The following is a 21648-nucleotide window of genomic DNA, read 5'->3' as shown; positions in this document are numbered from 1 at the left end:
GCCTCTAAATGGCACCACAGTTAGTTGTGATAGGCTCCACCTGACCCCAGCCTGGTTAAAGTGGATATTGAAGCTGAATGGAAGAATGGAGCTGCTGAATGGCACAAATCTTCTGTGCGAGGTGAAGACATGGGCGTGGAGATCTAACAGAACTGTGTAAACAGTATTTACACCACAGCTTCAGTAGTATTTGCTTTGAGATCAGGTGAATGATTGTTTACCTCTGTCAGAACAGGGCAGAGGAGGAATTCAGGGTTTGTTTGTTTTTTTGTTTTTTATCAGACTTGAGCGACACGGTACTACACAGGCAGAAATATAATTAGCTGTGTTTGGACTGAAAGTCAATCCCCCCTCACTGTGTATGCATGTATGTGCCTCTGTGTGTTTTGTGCATTCATCCATGTCATCCAATTCCAATATATACACAAGCGTTGACAGTTCTCCAAGCCTCAAGGTTTGATAAACCACTACAAAAGCACCAGGCCACGTTTGTTTTGTCGTCCACCGTGTAGAATGTCGACCCACTGAAAGCCCTACGAGCTGAAGAGACAGACTGAAAAGGGTTGGGAAGAGGTGAACCACAGCTCTGTCAGGGAAAGTTTTTGCCCTTCATCAGTCCTCCATCCCTCTATCCCTCCATCTCATTAAGGATGGATAGATGATCAATAGGAGAGAAGCAGTAGAAGGGGATTAAGATTAGAAATCAATGGCTTTGTTTTCTTCAGCCTGCCAAAGATAAACACTGCCTTAAGACACTGACAACGCAACCGAGAGACTTTCACGGCTTTTCATCTCTGTGTGAGAGGGCACGACATTCCCTGTGTGTGGACAGACAGACATCTGTTTGCAGCTTCTCACGCTGCGTTAAAAAGAGACGCTTCGATCCCTCAGCGAGACTCAGGACAAGGGGGGATGGGAACACAGATCCAGATGAGAAGAAATCCACAACGAGACTCAACTAAACTTACTCGGCACACTGCACAAGAGCATCGTCTTAGCTGTTGAACCTCACATGGCCAGTCGGTGTGTGGGAGATACATGTTATGTGTCACAGATCAGAGACCTGACACTCTGAGAATAGTCAGAGGTGACCGGTGATGAAGAGCGAGCACCGTACTATTGCTGGCTGCAGAGGAAAGTGATGCTCCTACAAACCTGAGTGGGCTGCAAGGAGTGAGGCAAGGCATTCTGGGTAGGTGAGGCTTCACCTCCCACACAGGGATTCAAAAACATACCCCCTGCTTTGATCTGTCTCCGCATTCTCTCGTGCGCTCCTCTTCTTTCTCCTCTCTCCACGTGCACACACTCGCACTCACACGCACGGGCTGCAGCCTGTTTGTTGTGGCTTTCGGCCCTCTCTCCTGTGAAAGAACAAAGGCATTTGTGGATGTTTTGTGCAGATGAAAGCTCAGCTTTTTGATGTCCCGTTCGCCTAAGGTAGAGATGCTGCAGCCTCACAATTTAGCTTTAAATTCATCAGAATTAATTTAAATGTGACCTTTATTGCCCTATATTTGTAGCCTATTGTATTACTTACTTCATGTTTGAGGGATTTTGAGGGTCTTTTATAATAATCTGGTGGTATTATTCCATTTCAAAGTCACAGGTGGCTCATGTCTATCCCAGACTGAAAACAGACAGAAAAAAAGGAGGTGGGGCACAAGTAGATGGACAAAGACAGATATTCATACACTTTCCAATCCATCTGACGTGCATGCAATTGGGTTTTAGAAGAAAAGCAGAGCTATTACGTGAAAAGAGAACATATACTTCTGGTTTATAAGAGCCTAAACACCATCCAAAAACATCTGGGCTCTGTAGATTTTAGTGTCACTCAAAGATGGAACGAATGGCACATTTCTTTAGGACTATTTTCAGCTGAGGAATAATAAACAGTAAGTGTTCAGGTGAGTAAGTGACGTATAGCGACGGGACACTAATGTGGATTCTAAGTGCCAAATGACTGTTGTTCGCAGTCATCATAATAAAGTAAGATAATAAACAGTTCAACTGTGCAGCTCATCAACTTTTTTTGTTATGTGAATATGCTGTTTAATAACTCACGCAGTTATTCAGGAAAAAGGACAAATTTTCACTCTGTATTTCTGTGATTCTCTTTGCTGGGAATCAGGAAGCAGGGATTGAACAGGAAAGGAGCAGACGGATTAAGTGTGCTTTGCTGGTGTGCGTGCGTGCGTGCGTGCCTGCGTGCCTGCGTGCCTGCGTGCCTGCGTGCCTGCGTGCCTGCGTGCGTGCGCATACACAAGCATGTGCATTTAGAGTTGTTGTAGAGGCCATTGTCTGCTCATACAATGATATTAGGAAGATTTACAATTCTTCGGGGTAGATGCAGGGTTTTTTCTGCACCATTGGGGATTGTAGACCTTACACTGCACACTGCTTTAGAACCTATATCATCCTGGTGAGGACAAACATTTCCCCATTATGGAAATCCATACATTTCAAGGTGAATACATTAATTATGTGCCGACTATGATGAGGCATGGGTTAAGGTTAGGGCTGAGTTAAGAGTCACTGACATAAGTGATCATTTATTTATTTTTTACTGTACATGACAGCTGCTACAAGAGGGAAAACCAGTGTGTGTGCGTGTGTGTGTGCGTGTGTGCATGTCTGTGTGTGTGTCCGCGCACTGTTAGATGGAGAAGGACAAAAAAGAAAGAGAAAAGGCGATGAGGGAACGTTCCTTCAGAGGACGAATGAGCTGCTGATCCTTGTCCATCACACATCCCATCATGGCTCGACATGGTTGACTTGTCACCCTGAGTGACATTCCCAGCTCCGGATCACACATGAAGTGGGCGACTCACATTCAAACAGCAGTGCATGTGAACCACAATCAGTGCAGTGAAGATGTTCTTTTTTCATTGTTTTTTTTTTTTTTATCACAAATGTACTAATTCAAATACTTATTCTTCAAGTGAGGGTACCTACACAGGATATTTCCCAAAGGCCATCAATGGACATTCTCCTTTTCGCTTCAGAACTGCCTGGTAATGGTGAAGACTCACCATCATTGCTCAGATTTTGCTCCATATTAACATGGTTATACAAACCAGTTGATTTTGTTTTGGATCTGCATCAATAATGTGGATATCTTGTCTGGCCACTTCCCAAAGTTGCTTGATGTGATTGAGGTGTCAAAGCTGTAGCGAACATTTGAGCACAGTGAAGTCGCTTTCATGCCTCAGAAACATTATTCAAGAGAGGTGACGCAAAACATTATACATTAGCAATCAGAGGTTCGGCAACAACAGAGTAATTGATACTGAAAAGGCTTAATTGGGTCCATGGGAATTATTTCCACACGCCAGCAGCCCTGAACTGCTCTTACCGTAGAAGGTTTGCCTTCATGTTTACATTCATTTGAAATAAGGTTAGAGCTAAATTTGAGACTCATGTCTTGTTTGTTGGGTGACTTTTGAGCATATGTGAATTCAGTTTGTTGTTCATATGGCTGGTTCCATGTGCCTTAAGTGTTTTCTGAACTGTTTACTTCCATTAATGAGTTTCTGTTGCCTTTCTGTCATCTCAAACAAGTCCTGTTCATTCTTCTTAGTTTATAGCTTCTTTTTTCAAAAGTTTTCTCCATAAACCCAAGAGATAGTTGTGTGAAAATCCCAGAGGATCATCAGTCTCTTAAAGCACTCGGACCAGTCCATCTGGCACCAAAAACCCATTTCAGATTTAAAGTCACTTAGATAATCTCTTTTCTTCTTCTCACTTGAAACTTCAGCAGCTCATTTTGTCCTCGTGCCAAAACTCTCCACATGGTGGTCCACATTAGGTGATTCATTTTATAAATCAACAAGCATTTAAAGCGTTATTATACATCAATTCATCCCTTTTATCCCATTTGGAGAAGCAGGGGACTGGAGCTGAAGCTGAAGGCAGATTGTAAATCCATCACAGTGCAAACAGAGTGACAGACAAACTCACATTTAAAATCCCCAATTAACCCCAAATGCATGTTTTTGGAGTGTGTTAGGAAACAGGAGGACCCGGAGAAAACCCACTCATGCGTAGAGAGAACATGTAAACTCTGTACAGAAACTGCCTGCAAGAATCGAACATGGGATTTCTCGCTGTGAGCTTCCTGTCCACTTCACCCACTGTGTGGCCTGCATGTAGCACCGACGGGACAAGACAGGCCCAAATAAGAGACGGATCAATAATGACAACAACACTACTCTTTGTGTGTGACTACATGCACAGTAAACGATGGTAAATAAGCTTTTTTGAACTCTCGTGTAAAGCTCCCCAGTAAATCAATCAGGAATTCAGATCAATATGTATTTGTGCATTAAAATGTCAGCGTGAGGTGAACAGGGGACACGAGGCTTTAAAATATGAGCCTTTCTTTTATGGGACATCAGAAGTACAATACGTGATTCATGGCATTTAGACAACTGATATTCTGGCATATATCTTTGTGCAATTTAATTTCACAATGCAATTAACAGGAGTGAATTTCCAGGTAAATCAAAGTACTGTATTGATTTCAATCAATAACAACAGAAATTCGAGCGGTCTGAGACATTGTGCTGCCACCTAGTGGGGATCATAAAGCCACTTGAACCTGTTAAAAAAGACAAAAATGAATCATCAGTTTGTTTGTTTTTATACACAATATATCTTTATTATTTTTGCACAGTGATCAGCTACAAACACTGTTGCCTACAAACAGGCAGGTTTCTCTCAGTAGACCCAAATGACACAGTATTGTGGTACACTGGTGATAGTCAGGAAGTCTAGTCTTGTTTCAACAAGTATTGAAAACAAGTATTCTTTTTTTAAATAAACTGTACAGGAAGCTGATAATACTATTTGTTTATTTTGATAAATAATGTTTCTTCCAGTAGTATTAAAACTAGGGTATCTTTATTTCTTTTTTCTCATTCAGCCAACATGCTTATAGCTGGTTCCACCTTTCATGGCCGGTAACAACACCTTTTTAGACATATTGACAAATAGTCAGGACATAGAAATATTAGACTTGGAGGTTTCCCAATCACACATTATAGGCATGCAAACACATGCACATACAGAAACATAAGGGCACGCACACATCACATGCATGTGCTTAAGCACATACATTTTAATCAACAGTTTACAAAAGATATCCACTTTTTTCTTTAATGTTTTATATTTTATCATCTCTTTGCGCTAAACCCTGAAATGGTGTATCTGCATGATTGGTCATCTGCTTTAAACTCCCAACATTTTGTATTTACTCACAATAAAATATCTTGTTTTGCTTCTTTTTTTTCCTTCTTCTTCTTGGTGATTACATGGAACCAATATCAAAATATGACTACAATAACGAGTTAGTAAGGCAATTTGAACACAGCCAGTCACCGTCAGATCACATCAACTTTTGTTAAGTGGACCACTGCGCACCACAGAGAGAAACAGTGTGTATACACAGCAAACAAAACACTCACTGTGTTTGAGTGTTTTCACCCGACAACAAATGAAAACAAAACGAGGCATAAACAATGACAAAGAAAAACCCCTCTGCCACCTGTATGTTCATAAAGTGCTAAAAAAAAAAAGTTATATTACACACACCTCCGACATACCCCGAGCTGAAGAAAAAGAAAAATGTTGTGTTTGTGTAACAGCTTTAGTCAAATAGAGAAATTAATAACACACATGTCCATATTGCATAGCCAGGATATCCTGCTGCCACTGCAACCCCGGATCTGCCATCGGTGGCATGAAATGAATCAATACGATCAATGTTTGGCATTTCTGGAAACTTTGGGATCAACATTCGAATTTAGAGCATGATTCCCTTTGATTTGCATTGTGTGGACTTCGTTCTGATTTTGGACAGTTTGTTTTGCTGGTCCCTCAAATAAGAACAACATAAACACCATCACATTATTGACAATTCAACTCAGCTGATTGAAACGTGTCACTTTAGTTTCTGTGCATGATGAGAATCAGATTGTTCATGATTGAAACGTTAGTAATTGTCCTGTATAGGATTTCTGATAATGTGTTTGTATGGAGGTGCATTCCTTCAGTTATTTTGCAGTTGGCAAAGCTCACTTCCACATGCAGCATGAGGAAACCAGCATTAAAACTTCATAGTGTCCTGGTCTTGGTGGTTTTATTTTTTTTAAAACCTCACAGCTTTTGCCCATGGAGACAGCCTCTGGTTCCCCTCGTCACTCCTGGAGTTACTGACAAAACAGAGCAGGGAAGAAACGGCGGGTTCATATCAGGGACACCAAGAGGAAAATAAGCAAACACATGCAGCTCTCTCTGCAAACTCACTTTAAATCACAAGCAAACTGTGTACTTACTGTCTCACTCTCCCCATCGGAGCCCCTTCTTGAGTCTGAGCTGCAGTGTAGAGGGGAGTACACCCAGCCCCGGTCCTCCTGAGTCTGCTGTTATCAGATCCAGCCAACAGAGGGCAGCACAAAAAAGAGAGACGGAGGAGAAAGATGTAAGATAAATTGGGGAGATATGTTTCTAAGACATTCCCATATATAAACACTGCACTGTTTAATTATGCATGTTTTTTTGTTGTTTTTTTTTTACTAGAGAAGTTGATGTCTTATTTAAAAAGATATCTAAGTACAAGTTATTTCTCATAATGAGGCGTATGCAAAGATTTCCTTAGTGATGTGGCCGTGTTATTAAATGTAAAGAGAAATATTAATCTATTGAGGATTTCAGAACACATTTACAGAAGCTTAGGATTGCAGATTCATCAAAAAACAAGAAGAAGAAGAAGAAGAAGAAGCAAGATTATATGAATGAGATCACCATCTACTCAGTATGCACTACAGGGCAAATACTTGTGGGGTCACACTACGGTTACCTTTCTGCAGGGCCAGGATGCTCAAACAATCTTTTAATTGGTCAAATGTAACATCAGAATTCATGCTGTGTAAAGATGCAGCACATGGAATTTCAGAAGCAGGTTTTTTTGTTGTTGTTTTTTTAAGCATCTTAACAGACTTAAGTGCAGAATAAATGATGTAAAATGTGCTGTAGCTTTATCTCTAAGAACTTCTGAAGATCCATGAAAAGCTCTGCCTGGGATATCCCCAATGGAGTGCATGTAGGAACATCTCCTCGTGTGACCGATGACTACGACTACCTCGATGGTGACTTACATTGTAACTTGAGCTAGAGTTTAGCTTACGGCGGCCAAGAACTGGAGAGTACACCCAATATCTGCCATCTGCATACTGATGTATGGACACACACACAAACACACACACAGATGAACACAGACGTGTATATATACTGTATATAAGGGTCACACATGAAAATGAAAAGATCTGATTAACCTACACAATATACAGAGATGATGTGAAAGAAGCAGTTCAGATGAAGAAGCAAAAACCAAAATGTGGTAAATGTTGAACGAACGCAATCCTGTTACGAAACACATCTCCCACACTCAGCAGATACAAAGCGATGAATGACACTCACAAGGACGCATGAACGCACAAACATACACCATGCTGTGCTGGAGAAACCTGTGCTTAGCTGAAGCATTCAAAAAGCACGAACTATGACTGTTGGCAAAGTTACGCTGCAGAAGAAAAGCTTTTTGGGCGGCAAGTGCAATTTCCATAGTACGTGCACACTGCAACACACACAGGCCCCCTCACCATCATAATTCTACCACGCTGTCTTGACTGGGCCACTGTGAAAAACCCAGCAGGTCAAAGAAAAACAGAAAATCATCTTCACTGCTTGGAAACTGATTCATGAATTAAATAATTGTCCCGATTGTTGTTTAGCTCATTTCAGTTTGCTTTACTTCTTCATTCGATATCGATCTTTAAACACCATCAAAAAACTATGCGCAACACATTTCAAAGCATGAGAAGGCACACTTACAAAGTAAATGTCAGAAACCTGGACTTCCCCGTCCAGGGAGTTATGGCTGCTGGATACAGACAGCTGATTGCGGGACGTATCTGCAGCCTGCTGAGTCACCTGTGGGCTCGGAGGGACGGAGGAAGGAGGCGTTGAAGGAAGATGGTGAGTGGAGCTCTGGGTGGAGGAGAGAGGAGATGCTGGGCAGATAGGCGTGAATGCTGAGGCGGCGGGGAGAGCGGAGGTGTTGGGAGCTGAGTTGGGGTGTACCAGCAGGGCCGCTGAATGAGCGCCGGGAGAGGAGAGCGTTTGAGCCGCCGTGGGAGAGGTGAGCGGCTTGGTGGAGGGACGGATGGAGGAAGAGAGTGTGGCCGATGACTGGCCGGCAGACTGAGCTGTGGAGGAGGCGGATGAGAAGGAGGGAGGAAGCGTGGAGGAGGAATGTGCAGTGGATGGACTCATGGAGGGAGGAGAGGATGACGGAAGAGCACGAGGTGGATGATGATCGGGTGAGAGGTGGCTTGGAGAGAGCTTTTCTGTCCTCTGCGTGAGCTCCGTGCTCTTTGGGATTTTACTGCATGAAGCAAAAACCACAGACACCGTTAAAATACAAAGCCCAATACTCTCTAAACACGCTGTCCTCTCTGCGCATTTGTGTGTGTACCTGAGCTCCACCTCCACTGTTATGGTGTCTTGTCTTTCACCGTGAACCTCAACCACTTCTTTTTGTGATCTGAAAGTACAAAATAACAACAGTTGAGTTAAAGCCATCAACAATGCAGAATATTTGTGCCATGAAACTCACCTGGCCATGTTCGGTGAGTGCGTTTGTCTCCTGTAGCGTGGGTGCTCTGGTGTGTCGAACGGGGTGGTGGGTAAGGAGTTGTTAGATGAGAGGGTGGTTGCAATAGAAGCCGTGGTTGCATCTTCGAAGGATGGAGGGGTGCAGGGTGGCTCTTTGCCTAAATGGCAAAATTGGGAAAGAGACAATAAGCCAGCAAGAAACAATCCATGGCGGTCTCCACTGTAATCCAGAGATTGACAAACGCAGCGCTTGGTTCGTTTTTAATAGGCCTGAAACAACTTATAGGAATTTAATATGATTGACATATTAGACTTGTACTTGACTGTATTTAACTTGTGGATTGTAACAGAAAGCAAACTTTAAACGTGTTTGTAGTACTGCCACTAGTTTTCTGTAGTGGAAAGGTTTTAGGCATCTTATATAGGTGGTAAAATCACTTGACTATAGCACCATCTAGTGGTGGATGCCATATGTGCAGAGAGCAAAGAAAGTTAATACTTTTTAAAATATTTCCATCATCCATCTCCAACAATGTTTTAAAATTAATAAATGAAAGGTAATAACAATAACTATAACCCCCTTGAGCTGTTTGAACAGCAAAATAAATCTATAGAAGAAGCAGGTGGTTGAACTGTGAAAATGAAAAAAATGAATATCATATTTTGTATTAACTCTTAAATATTAGAACACTAATTATTAAGTTATCCATTTTTCTTGCGCGTGTCTGTAAACTCAACGGTAAACTTTTGCATTCAGTTATTTTACATCTATAAATTCCAGCCAAGTTTATAATGGTGTCTGACGCTGTTTTGTTTCATTTTTATTTACCGTAGCACTATGATTAACAGCATCGCTGTACACCTCACATAAAACCTTTTTAGAGTATTTATGTATATCAAGTCTGGATTTGTTGTTTTTAATGGGTTCTGGCTGGTATACTGCTGCGTCATTTCTATTTTCCCCACCAGGGTCAATAGAAGAAAAACCAACAGCAGAAAACTTCAGAGACATACAGTATGATGCAGTGGCCACTTGAACATTTTTATTCCACCACTGTAATAAGGAAGCTGCTGCACAGACCTGGAGGAAGTGAGTCTTGATAAAAAAAACAAAAAAACAGCAGAGACCACATAGGTCAATCTGGTACACTTGCACCTTTATGTATTCCTCTACTTTTATTTATTATTTTTTTTTTTTATACATTTGTTTTTTCCATTTGTTTTTTTTCACCAAATCACTCTCTGCTAAACCAATAAGCTAAAAATAATTAAAAGTTCTCCCCCTAATGAACTTGAGTGCGGTTTTGAATTGAGACAAACCAGAATCACAATAGAGGTTTCTGCCATTGTTTAGGAAACAAAGATTAACTTCCCTTAATCACACAGCAGAATTAATGAAAAGTAGTTAAGGACTAAAATATTCAAGGACGAAATAAATAACAGCGACACAAGGGAGTTTTTGTCATTATATATTCTGCAAAACATACTTAGTTTATCTTTATTCTGCTGTACATTTATAGATCAATCTCAATGCTTCTGCTCAATACTCACTCAGGACTTCTGATATGTACAGTATGTCAATATTCTATGACAATGAGTCATTTCTTTTTGTCTTCTTTTTTAATACACTTCTATCTATTTTGTCTATCTTGTGCATATGGTGGAATTGATAATAAAGTTGATTGGAATTGAATGGAAAATTGCAATTCTGAACTTTTGGATTGCAGTCGGCTTGGTGTAGAAGGAGCTGCTGTCTTATTTTATATCACGACATTGTGTCTTTGTGGGCTGATAGAGTTCACAGGAAATCCTACCGTTGTCCTCCAGCATGGGGAAGTTGCGAGCACCTCTGAGGTTCTCCAAGTTGTCCAAGTTTTCCTGCCTATCGTCAGTCAGCGACGGACGCTGACTGGCTCCGGCGCTGGACTTGGACATGAGAACTCCTCGTCCTCTCTTAGACGGGGATGATCGCAGGGCTGTACAGACAGGATATTGTTTAGTTGTACTCATTTCCCGAAAGAGGAATTTCTCATTTCTCTGCTTGAGGTTCGGGGTACATGTGTAGACTCACAGCTGCTCTTCTTGAAAACAACTGTGGTGGAGAATTTGAAAAATCTCTCTGCATAGAAACCAGGTCTGTGGACTGACACTGTGTCCTAAGAAGAAACAAAGACAGCAATTCAAGCAGGAGGCAGAGGCACTTCTTCCAAACAAAACAATGACTTTGCGTAACTGATGACAAAAGAACAAATATAGTGATGGCGTAATATCATATACCAGTTGTTTGAAAGCTACTCACCCCATCATGGATAAGAGACTTCCAGGAGTGCTCCACTTTCTTAATCAGCCTGTAAGACAAGACAGTTAAATTATTCATTAATTCACAGACTTGAAGTGGTTACCTGGAAACTCGGTGTGGAATCAATCTTCAGTGTTTGCGTGCATTTAAAGGCCTGTTTTCTTCTTTGGTCCCTTACATTTCCATGAGTCATTAGTCTGGGATCGAATTGAGGACAAATGTCCCGTGTGGTTTTACATTGTCTCAGTGATGGTGAGCTTCAGCCAATGACGCCATGAAGAAGTTTGGCTTTTTGTCTGGTGTCAAGGGAAAGAAGCGTGACATTTACAGTTCTAAGTTTTAAGAAATTTCAGTGTTTCAAAAATCATGACGTCGGAATATTTTTTCTCTTGTGATCACGAGCAAATAGGACAAAAGTTAACCATTTCAATCCTAAAACTCCCCAATGCCTAGCCTGGGGTTGTGTACCTTCTGTTCTCACTTCTGAATTTTTTTATTATTTTTACGTACCAAGTGAGATGCTGTTTAAAGGTACAATATGTGATATACTAATTTATTCTTTAATGTGACATCAAATTCTAGGGTGGCCATGTTGTGATTTCCAAACAGAAGATACTTGTCCCAGCTTCATGAGACTTGAACTGATTCAGTGTACTGTAGTATTCTGTGCAAAGCTCCAGTCCATTTAAACACATGCCTAATTGTCACTTGGAAATTATACAGTTAAACCAGGCAAAGAAGATGTTTGGTCACTCCAGTCTAACTCTCAAAGTCAGCACTTTTTCCAACTTTCCCTGAGCTGTTCAGTCTTGGTTCAAGTTTGCGCCACAAATTGGTGTTTTTTGAGTCTCTTAACGAAGAAGTTGGAGGAATAGGGCTTCACAACAATGGTCGAAGCTCTTCACAGTAGTATCGTTTCACATGATCTACCAACTGGATCCAAACTGAGCTATGATCACTACAATAAAAGAAGAGCAAAAAAGCTTGACATCGAATACCAGGCAAAGGCTCCACAATGCCACGCTTCGTACAACTTAAAGGTTTCACAGTGTCTGTTTAAGATACAACCCGGAGCCTGGCTGCCTACCTGTAGGACTGCAAAATGTCAATGATTCCTATAAACAGCAGGAGGCGCTCTCCTTTTCCACTCCTGGCTGGAATGCCGCCCATACTAGATAGAGAATAGAAAATCAGCATCATTCTTGTATTTGAAACAAAGGTGATAATCGACATTATTAAGTGGTGAATTACGTGTCGTCGTGGTCCAGCGTGTCCCTGCACGTGGAGCTTCCCTGGATCGACTCCATGGCGGTGGAATACAAGGCTCTCTGACCTGCAGGCTTCTTCTCATCCCCACCGGCTGCAGGGGAGCCCTGAGACTGCTGCTCTCTGTCTGCTTGGGTCTTATTGTGGACACCGAGCAGCAAACTGTAGTCCATGATCTTAAAACTCTCCAAGACCTAAAGTGAAAGATGGAACATTTCCAAATTACACTAACATTTTCATAGAAAAACGTGTAAGATGGTAATCGCCTTCATATTGTCTGTCTCACCAGACAATCTCTCTGCAGGGTTTTGACCAGAGCATTGTATGTGTCCTGATCCAGAATGAGGCCCTCAGGAACGTCACTTAGAAAATCCAGGTCTTTAAAAGTGGGTTTGGTCTTCTCTCTTTCTTTTTTGGACGCTCGCCTCTTGTATGTGGAGCCCTTCAAATCAAACTTAAGGTGCATGCGTACCGAGCGCGGTAGAATATTGTTCATCACAATAATTCTGATGTTCTTGCCCCCACACTGGATGCAATAAAGCCCAAAAAACTTTGGCAGCAAAGTCCTGGGGTTCTGGTTCAGGTTCTGCAGAAGGGTAGGACACAGCGGACAAAGAGAAAGAAGGTGGGGGGGGGGGGGGGGGGGGGGGGATAATGGAGGAGGACATTAGTGGTTAATGCGACATGTTGTCTGAGCGTTTTAGCCAGAGAAGCATGCACCTGCCAGACAGCGTGACCAATCCACGGGCGTCGGCCCATACCTGTGTGTTGTCACTGTGTGCATGCTTAACGCGCTAAGGTGTACTTAGCATGGGTCTCTGCTCTTACCGATCACAAAGCCACCTGACGTCACCGCTGACTGGGGGCCAGGGGCTTGGATAAAGAGGATAAGGATGACTAGAAGTTTCAGGCGCTGCACTGCTCTTAAGCAGGTGATCATGTACACAAACACCACACAAGCAAATACACACTGTCACAAATCCTATGGCAGACTATAATTCCCCATGCTGGACTGCAATAGCCTCTGTGTTTAAAATAAAGGTCATAATCAAAGAAAGGATCTTGGTTGGTCTTACCATGTAGTATCCAGGGAGAAGTTTCTGGAGAAACTCAGCCTCCTTGTGTTGGACTGTTTTGATGATGAATTCATCATCACGGGTTACGTAGAAAATGGAGCCACTTGCACCGGGATTGGTCAACTCAATCAGTTGGTCATTGCACAGAGAGTACTGGAGGGAGACACAGAGAGCAAACTAATCAGCATGTGACTCAGTGTATCTGTGTTTAGTCCCAGAGAGCAGACATTAAATCGATGAAGTCTGTAAAAATACAGCAGCCATGAAAGCAGGGTGATTTCTATTTAGGCTTGAGTTACATTGTTTGTATGTATTATCCGCACCTTGATATTATGTGTTTTAAGTTGCTTTCAGCTGAGGTTGTACTTTGTAAATGTACCACTGCTCGTGACTCATCTGATAAGAGTTACGCTGTCGCCAACCAAAATACTAATACATCCACCCACTCACATTGCTCAGCAGGAGAAAACAGATTCTCTGTTTTAGAAGTGCAAATGTGTATAAAACTGTGACAAAGAGCATAGTATTAGTCACTCTAATGAAGTTATTACCTAAATTATGTCAATGTTGTATTCACATAGTGCTGGATAATGTTTGATAGCGTGCAAAAAAACCAGGAATTATGTTTACTTAAATTACATTGTACAAGACCTTAAGTATAATTTAGTGATGTTGCTGTGAGGGAACTGAGAAGGGAAACTAACAAAGTAGTTTTCACTTGCTCACTTGACAAATTGCATTCATACTGCAACTCCAGCCCTCCATCAATGATTCAACCTCACGCAGACACAATCACACACTACTCTGACTACCTGCTTTGTCTATCTCAATTTTAAAGAGGCAATCGTTGGTCTGCTAATCTGCCTCTGGCACCCGTAGAACACCAGATTAAATGTGCAACTGAGTGCACGACATGTACGGCACAGAATAGAAATGTGTGTGCAACGGCGTGCCTTCCCGTGTTTACACGTCAGGGCAGTTCTTAACGAATGTTTAATGTTCATTCACAGAGCAGTCGACATCTGAACCGGTTCTATTTGATGACTTCATTGACCATCAATCGAATGCTTGCTGAAGAGAATGTCACACAAATCCATATTTAATTAAACTTGGATTTTTCCAAGCAGCATAATCAATTGTAGCATCATCAAACTAAATGAAATAAAGTTAAATACTTATCTGGTGGTGTGAAAGACAACTCCTGTTTGGATCAATGATACTTCTTTTTTTTTTCTTTCCGCACTAAATATGTTCTTGATGTTATCTGGCCTTTTCTCTTTTTCTTTTTTAAATGTAATACGCATCCAACGCATAACATTCTTACATATTACACACTGATTCTAATACCACTAGATTTACAAGTCTGAGATATTTTATTATGTCATTAGTTATTTAATACTTGACTTATACTGTTCATCTGTCCTATTTTACATTAAATATGTATCTCTAAGCATGTGCATGCATGTGTATGTGTATGTGTGTGTGTGTGTTTCATTTAAAGATAACATAGTTATAATAAGGAAGGAATAAAAGCATAAAAACACTTGTCTTTTGAAGTCCCAGTGCCTAATAAGCTTTTTAATTTAATTTAATAACAGATCTTGACTGCAGATCTCATCATAATCCAATGAGATGCAAAATAAGTGGCAGACAGTTGACCATAATGATTTCAGTTGCCCAGTGGTTCAGGAAGCACTTTGACAGACTGAATTTGTGGTGTGTCTCACCAGGTAGTCATCGGGTCGGATCCCAAACAGCTCTCTGAAGTAGCGGAAGGCCACAGGGGCGTAGGTTTTAAACCTGAAGTCTGGGAAGTGGTGGGCGGGCGTGAGGTTGCTGCCTTCACTACATAAAGCAAAAAAAAAAGCACCAGCCCAATTAACAAGATCAGAGGCAACGTTAAATACTTCACACACTTGTAAGCAAATGCACCTTGGAAAGAAGATGCTTTCAACCACGTAGAAATCCTGCATGAGCACATCTCTCTCGGGCTTGGAACTGAGGTTGCCAACAGTATAACCAATTCCCAACTGGATGGCCCCTTTCAAGGCAGACGAGGTGGTCTGAAGGCGGAGAACAAAGAAATGAGCAACGGCGTTCGGTGTGGGTGGAAAGTAGGTGATGGAATCGTGATGCTAAGCAAACGGAGAGAGACAAGTATGAAACACCTACTTTCTTGTAGGTTGTCTCTCCAGAGGCATCTACTCTCCTGTGGCCAATCTTCTTCTCGTGAGCTTGGCTCGCTCCAAATGGGGATGGCATCTGTCACAGGGAGAAGAAACAGACAAGACAACGTATATGTGAGAGAGGTACTTCATCATTTATACTGGAGTAACAGAGGTTATGCTGAACTCCACAAAACAGCAAACTAATACGGACGAAAGAAGGAAATACGAGGACAGTCAAAGACAGGCGAGACAAAGAGGGGTATAGTGTGGAGTGGCCTCTCACCTCGGTTATTTGAGCCTTCCTGGATGGATCTGTGGATAAACACAGGAGGAAAAGAGGCAAGAAAGACGGGTCGAGTTAATGAAGGTCATGCATTGGTGAATCATTTAGCATAAATTACTGACTTAGCATGGAATGCTGGCTATTGAGGAGTGTTACCAAATCAATTCAGGTCGTCCAAAGTAGAGAGTAAACATGCCGACACAGACAAAGACAGTAGAGGACAAACATTTTTAGAAATATTCCAAAATGTGGCTGGTGCCACTGATAAGTTCATGTAATATTTGCAATTGTTGAAATCTTTTTATTCGTGCCCTGTCTTGTTCTTCAGAACAATAGTTGTAGGTGTAAACATTAAACATGAGATTTTAAGACACAATGAACTTTAATTCAAGCATATGTTGTTTAAGTAGAGAAATCTTGCTGCAAAACTGCAAAAATCGATCTTGCGAGAACCAAACTCCATATTCCTCACCTGATATTTTTACAGTTTCATCAAAGACATGTGTGATGCATCTGTTGCATAGCACCTAAAAATAAATGCAACTTTTATCAAATCTGTCCCAAATATATTGGTGGTTAACTCACCAGCAGACGACTTCACTGCCTACTAGTTACAAATTATTTGATAATCCAGAATGACAGACAAAAGCTGCAGGAGAACTGGCAAAAACAAACTCTGCCACTCAGTAGTAAAATACTGCAGAGGGCAGACACTATTTTCTATTCCTGGATCAGTCAGATTGGAAGGTAAAAACTCTATTGGATTGACTTCCTCCCTAATCTGCGGGCTGTGATAGGCTGCAGTCTCCAGATCACATCGCCAACCAATCGCAGGCTGGGATTAAGAGCAATCTTTCCGACTGCTGTGAGGGACACAAACACACCACTTCTGTGTGTGTGTGTGTGTGTGTGTGTGTGTGTGTGTGTGTGTGTGTGTGTGTGTGTGTGTGTGTGTGTGTGTGTGTGTGTGTGTGGGTGTGTGTGTGGGTGTGTGTGTAAGAGGATGAGGGAGCAGGGAGGAAGTGAATGAGAAAAGAGACCCTTCACAGCACTTTCTGCTTGGTTTCCATCATCATGTTAACTTTTCTAGATTAGAAGAGTGCTGCCGACAGAGCTCCGATAATGAATCCTTAAGCCATGCTAAAGTATACGGCACACACTGTAGCAGATGTTGCTGTCATTAAGCCACAGTACAATTTATATGCGGCACGACAATGTACAACAATATACTGTATCCGATGGAGCAGTAGATGTAAGCGACGCTCGAGTATTAATTATTTTAATGGCAAGAATTTAAAGCATTGCTTTCAAACACACTGTTTGGAGTAAAACTGTTTACTTTGTTCACCAGTGCAATGTGCTTGTTCAATACAGTTGTAAAATGCCCACCTGAGGCTGATAAAAATATCAGTATTCTATATTATGTTTGGCCACGAGACTAAATATTGCACACTAGTCCTGTTGGTTTCAAAAAGTTAAGTTCAGCTCAATGCGAAAGCTGCATGAAAATATTGAGAGAATTTCACTCCAGTCCAGACCCAGTGGTGTAGCTCTGACCTCACAGTGAGAATATCCCTGGTTTTAGGGCCTTTCTGTGTAGTTTGCACTTTCTTCTTTGTGTTTTTTCTCTCGGTAATCTGAATTCTGTCAAACAATTTCAACATAATGCTGCAAGGTTAATTGATGACTCTGTTACACGTATATATGTGAATGTTGGCTGAATTGTGTTCATTTTGTCATTCTAAAAATGGATATTACAGATATACATAGATATACGTATGATAGGGATGTACATTCATAGATATAATATATGTGAATGTATATATTATACATACACATATACTGTATAATATATATGTGAATGTTTGTGTTTGTCTATGTTCTTCCTGTCCATGGGGTATCATGCCTCTGACTCAGGATCGGCCCCACAAGCTCTAAGTTGGAGAAGATGGATGAATACTCCAAACGTTCAGATATTTCACTCACAAATTTGAACCTCTTGGTGCCAACAAAACATCACTGCTGTCATTCTCAGCTCTGGCACTGAGCCAAGAAACTCTGGGTTCAACGGATTGATGCGGTTCCCTTGCAAATTATGAAATTAGACAACAGAGAAAAACAGAGCTTTACAACAGCCATCCCCCCGTTTTCGATATCACCTTAGGTGCACCCTAGACATATCACCAGTCCATCAGAGTCCACAGACACACTCGCATACACACCTAAACGCAATTACGAGCCACCAAATTGTGTTTTTGGACCGAGAAAAATCCACACAGAAATCCCCCCAAACCCAATGGACTTCAACCACACAAACATAAAACTGTGAATCCTTTCATTTTAAGCCCTTATTAGCAGTGACAGGACAAAAAGAAAAGGCCCGTCTTTTGTCAGGCTGCCAACACCTGTAACCTGCAGATTAGTAGTGCAACAAAGCCTGCCAGGCCGAACAATAAGAAGGAGTATCCTGGTGCAGGCGTGCACACAAAGAGTCTCTGAGGGATTAGGGTCAGGGCCGAATAATGTGTCACTGAGCTGCCAGCAACAGACAGGACAAACGCTCTTAACATTTGTGAATCCCGGATAACAGGCTACCTGGGACATGATGTGTTTCTTCAGTGCCATTAGTTGAATCTCCACATGAACTCACTTTCTGTGCACTCACTGTGATATTCCTGTAATGAAGCATTTTGTGTCAGTGTTTATGACAAGTAAGCCTTAAGGCCTGTGTGTGTGTGTGTGTGTGTGTGTGTGTGTGTGTGTGTGTGTGTGTGTGTGTGTGTGTGTGTGTGTGTGTGTGTGTGTGTCATAGCAAAGAGGATTAGATCTTTCCCTTATCAGCTGAGAAAATGGCGGCTTGTAACTGTGACATTAATGTGACACTAAACACAGGGGCAGATTTTGAAGCTCTCGGGGCTTCTGTATACAAGTATAATCTGATGTTCTTAATAATAATAATAATCACTCTACAAATATCTGACAACACTGTGCATGCATGAGTGTGCCCATGTGAAAACAACTTGCTGGAGCTGCCGAGCTGAAATAGATCTCATGTATATCTTTGCTGTGTTTTCACCAAAATGTGAACATGTCCCGCCTGCCCCATTGCATTTACACAAATGACATCCACAGTTATACATAGAATGTATATGTACATTGGATTAGAGCAAGATTTATGTTATAATTCCACGGCAGATTACATAAAGCACTCTTCAGATTTTTCTTGGAAGACGACAAGATCGACAGTAAGAACAGCAAAGACAGTTGAGCTGGTGAGAAAAACTAAAAGACACCCAAGAGTGTAGTGTGATTGTCCATTATGGGACTTATGCTGCAGCATTCACATATGAAAGCCACAGTACGTTTCCACCCTACCCCATGGGTCCTTAAGAAAGGCAGAAGGAGTTACTGTGTACATGTGATACATAAGGGAATGATTTCTCTTCTAATGGAAGAGGTGGAGCTTTGACTTGGACATGTGTCCAGTTGGTCTGCCATAAACAGATCCACACTCATTCAAGGAAAATAACCCTCATCCAAGCTCGTCTGTTCTGGTGGGACCTTGTGTACACATACTTAATGTGCTCTCTGTATCTGTGCCAATGAGCCACTTAACATTTACAACTGAGCAGCACCAGCGTCCATCTATATAACAAGGCAATAAATGCAACGATGGATGCATTATATCGCGTTTTTAAGGGAAATGTTCAGTGTTGTTAAAACATATAATGTTTCTGAAAGACATGATGACAATGTCCTCGTGCGCTTGTTCTCACTGGCGATAGACGCACAGAATAAATAAAGAATCGGCCTGTTTGGCAGGTTCGTCCTTCTGCACTCAAAATAAAATAAATTAAAACAAAAAATCTTACGAACCGGTGTCCTCGAAGTCAAGCTGCAGGCAGAGGCCGGCGGCGCCTGCTGCCTGGCTTGTGCTCCCTCCATCCCCGGTTTCTGCAGCGGCCCCGTCCATCTCCTCTCAGCCGCCGCCGCCGCCGCGTCGCACCTCAGCGAGAAGAAGAAGCTCCGGCGCGCGCCTCGAAACGACCCGCAAATCCCGTCATCCCACCTCTATGGCGCTGCGATCGCAGGGCACATCGCCGCACGGATGTTTATTCGTGGCCGTGTGGATGCAGCGACGTGGGCATGCTCAGAGAGCCAGCGGCGCCACCGATCATCTCCGCCGCTGCCGTGCGTCATCATCCGCGCGCAGACGTCGCTGCGCGTGTCAACGCAGCAGCAGCAGCAGCAGCAACAACAACAGCAGCAGCAGCAGCAGCAGCAGCCGACTGCGCAAACAACAGAAACCGAACACCGTCGAAAACATGCGATAGCCGTCTGTGGGACAAGCCCAGATATCGTTGACAATCGTGCAGTAATACATGTAACGCGACGCATCCTTATGGGTAAATAACTCTCCACATGAAAAACCACTACTGCTATTTCTAATTTATTATGTTAATTCATTTTAGATAATCCTCCACCAGAGCTGAACACATGCACAAACACTGGACTTTCATCATCAGAATTGTTATATACGGTGTGACCATTTCTTACTTAAATGATCTTTAATAAGATGAACGATCAAAACAACAGCGTTTGGCACAGTTTGTCCGAAAAGCTTTTCTCAATTTACCGTCGTAATAAAGTGAATTTAACGACCAACTAACATGTTTTTGTTTTATAAAAACTAAGTTAACGGAACAAATATTTCGCACCAGCTCTGATGGTCATCACAATCACTCTTTGCTTTATCTTCTTATTCAAGTTAAATATATATTGACTAAGGCAGGGTACACAAGCATTAACTGGAAAAATAAAGCTGCATTTATTTATCTTTTAAAGCAAAACAGTTCTATTGTTTGTTTTAATAATTTCTCTTTGCAACCCAAGCGTCAACCCTCATGTGCCTGGTGGCAGTATATCTGCTCCAGTTATAGCCTTATCTTAAATATAGTTCAAAGTCTATCCGTCAATTTTTTGGTTTCAAGTTTACTTTCGCTGTTTAATTGCTTTTACCAGAATACAAAGACCCCAAAGCATGAAGACTGAGTGACTGAGGAAACCAACAAAATGCTGCTGTCAACTACTTACTGTTTGCTCTTTCTTTCTCCCCTTCTTTTCCTTCTCCACGTAAACTGTTATCGTTCACATGTAAAATACTTGTTCTCAAGCTAAACTGTTCTGTTACACTGTTCTAGGTGGTATTTTAAATCAGCGTCTGAGGTTATGTTCCGAGTTCAGTAAAGCCTGTCACTGATGATTGTATTGAAGATAGTTTCATCCAAATGTGGTAATGCAATACTTTGTAAGATTGGTAACACAGAGAACATTTGTAGTACAAAAATGACAAAGTCTGCTGTACAAATGAGCCCTTTGTAATAAACTACAGCGATGTGTATATTCGCTTGTGTTCCATACCAGGGCTCTCAAACGTATTACAGGTCTACATCTGAGTTTAATTCAAGGTCAGAGGTTAGAAAAGATTGGCTTTAACCAAACAAATTGTAATGAATATGTCTTTTCATTGAGCCGGCATGCATACAAACCCAAGTTGATGATAGAAACTGAGGCAAACACAGCTGAGACAGTTTGTTATTAAGTGAAATTAGTTATCAATTGAATAGGTTTAAAGTGAGAGCCCTGTACTGTTGGTTCTGGGAAACGGTGTTGGAGTGAGTGCTCGTTGTACTGTCCACTCTATAATCTCCTCCTCCGAGTCCTCCACTAACTTTTCCTGCTACTTTTCGTCAGGTGAGCTCAGACACATGAACAGTGATTAGGTCTGGGTATTCAATAAGCCCTGCATACTTTGTTTTTAAATTTTTGAGGATTTATAGGAAGGCAAATATAGCAGAACCCGCAGTTCTCCTATTGTCA

At 41.7% G+C, this 21648-nt stretch overlaps 1 protein-coding gene across 2 annotated transcripts; it reads right to left on the bottom strand.

Annotated features, from left to right (window-relative positions):
• Positions 1-4643: 4643 nt before the first annotated feature.
• LOC308106318 (phosphatidylinositol 4-phosphate 5-kinase type-1 gamma-like) lies at positions 4644-19961 on the bottom strand. Of its 2 annotated transcripts, XM_080458003.1 has the most exons (18): positions 19645-19961; positions 15769-15797; positions 15490-15579; positions 15250-15380; positions 15045-15162; positions 13318-13470; positions 12528-12827; positions 12227-12435; positions 12063-12146; positions 10976-11024; positions 10748-10832; positions 10491-10652; positions 8678-8834; positions 8537-8605; positions 7894-8446; positions 7158-7232; positions 6336-6422; positions 4644-6212 (listed from the first exon to the last, which is right to left on the bottom strand). In XM_080458003.1, exons 1-18 carry the CDS (start codon positions 19739-19741, stop codon positions 6210-6212), a joined length of 2451 nt encoding a protein of 816 aa, XP_080314129.1. In that variant the 5' UTR covers positions 19742-19961; the 3' UTR covers positions 4644-6209. The 2 variants fall into 2 exon arrangements, with proteins under 2 accessions (XP_080314129.1, XP_080314130.1); XM_080458004.1 differs by lacking the exon at positions 7158-7232.
• Positions 19962-21648: the final 1687 nt, after the last annotated feature.

Source organism: Lipophrys pholis, assembly GCF_963383615.2.
Source record: "Lipophrys pholis genome assembly, chromosome: 1".
Classification (NCBI taxonomy): Eukaryota; Metazoa; Chordata; class Actinopteri; order Blenniiformes; family Blenniidae; genus Lipophrys; species Lipophrys pholis.
The sequence above is the reverse complement of the archived record's forward strand: the minus strand, read 5'-3'. Positions and strand labels throughout refer to the sequence as shown.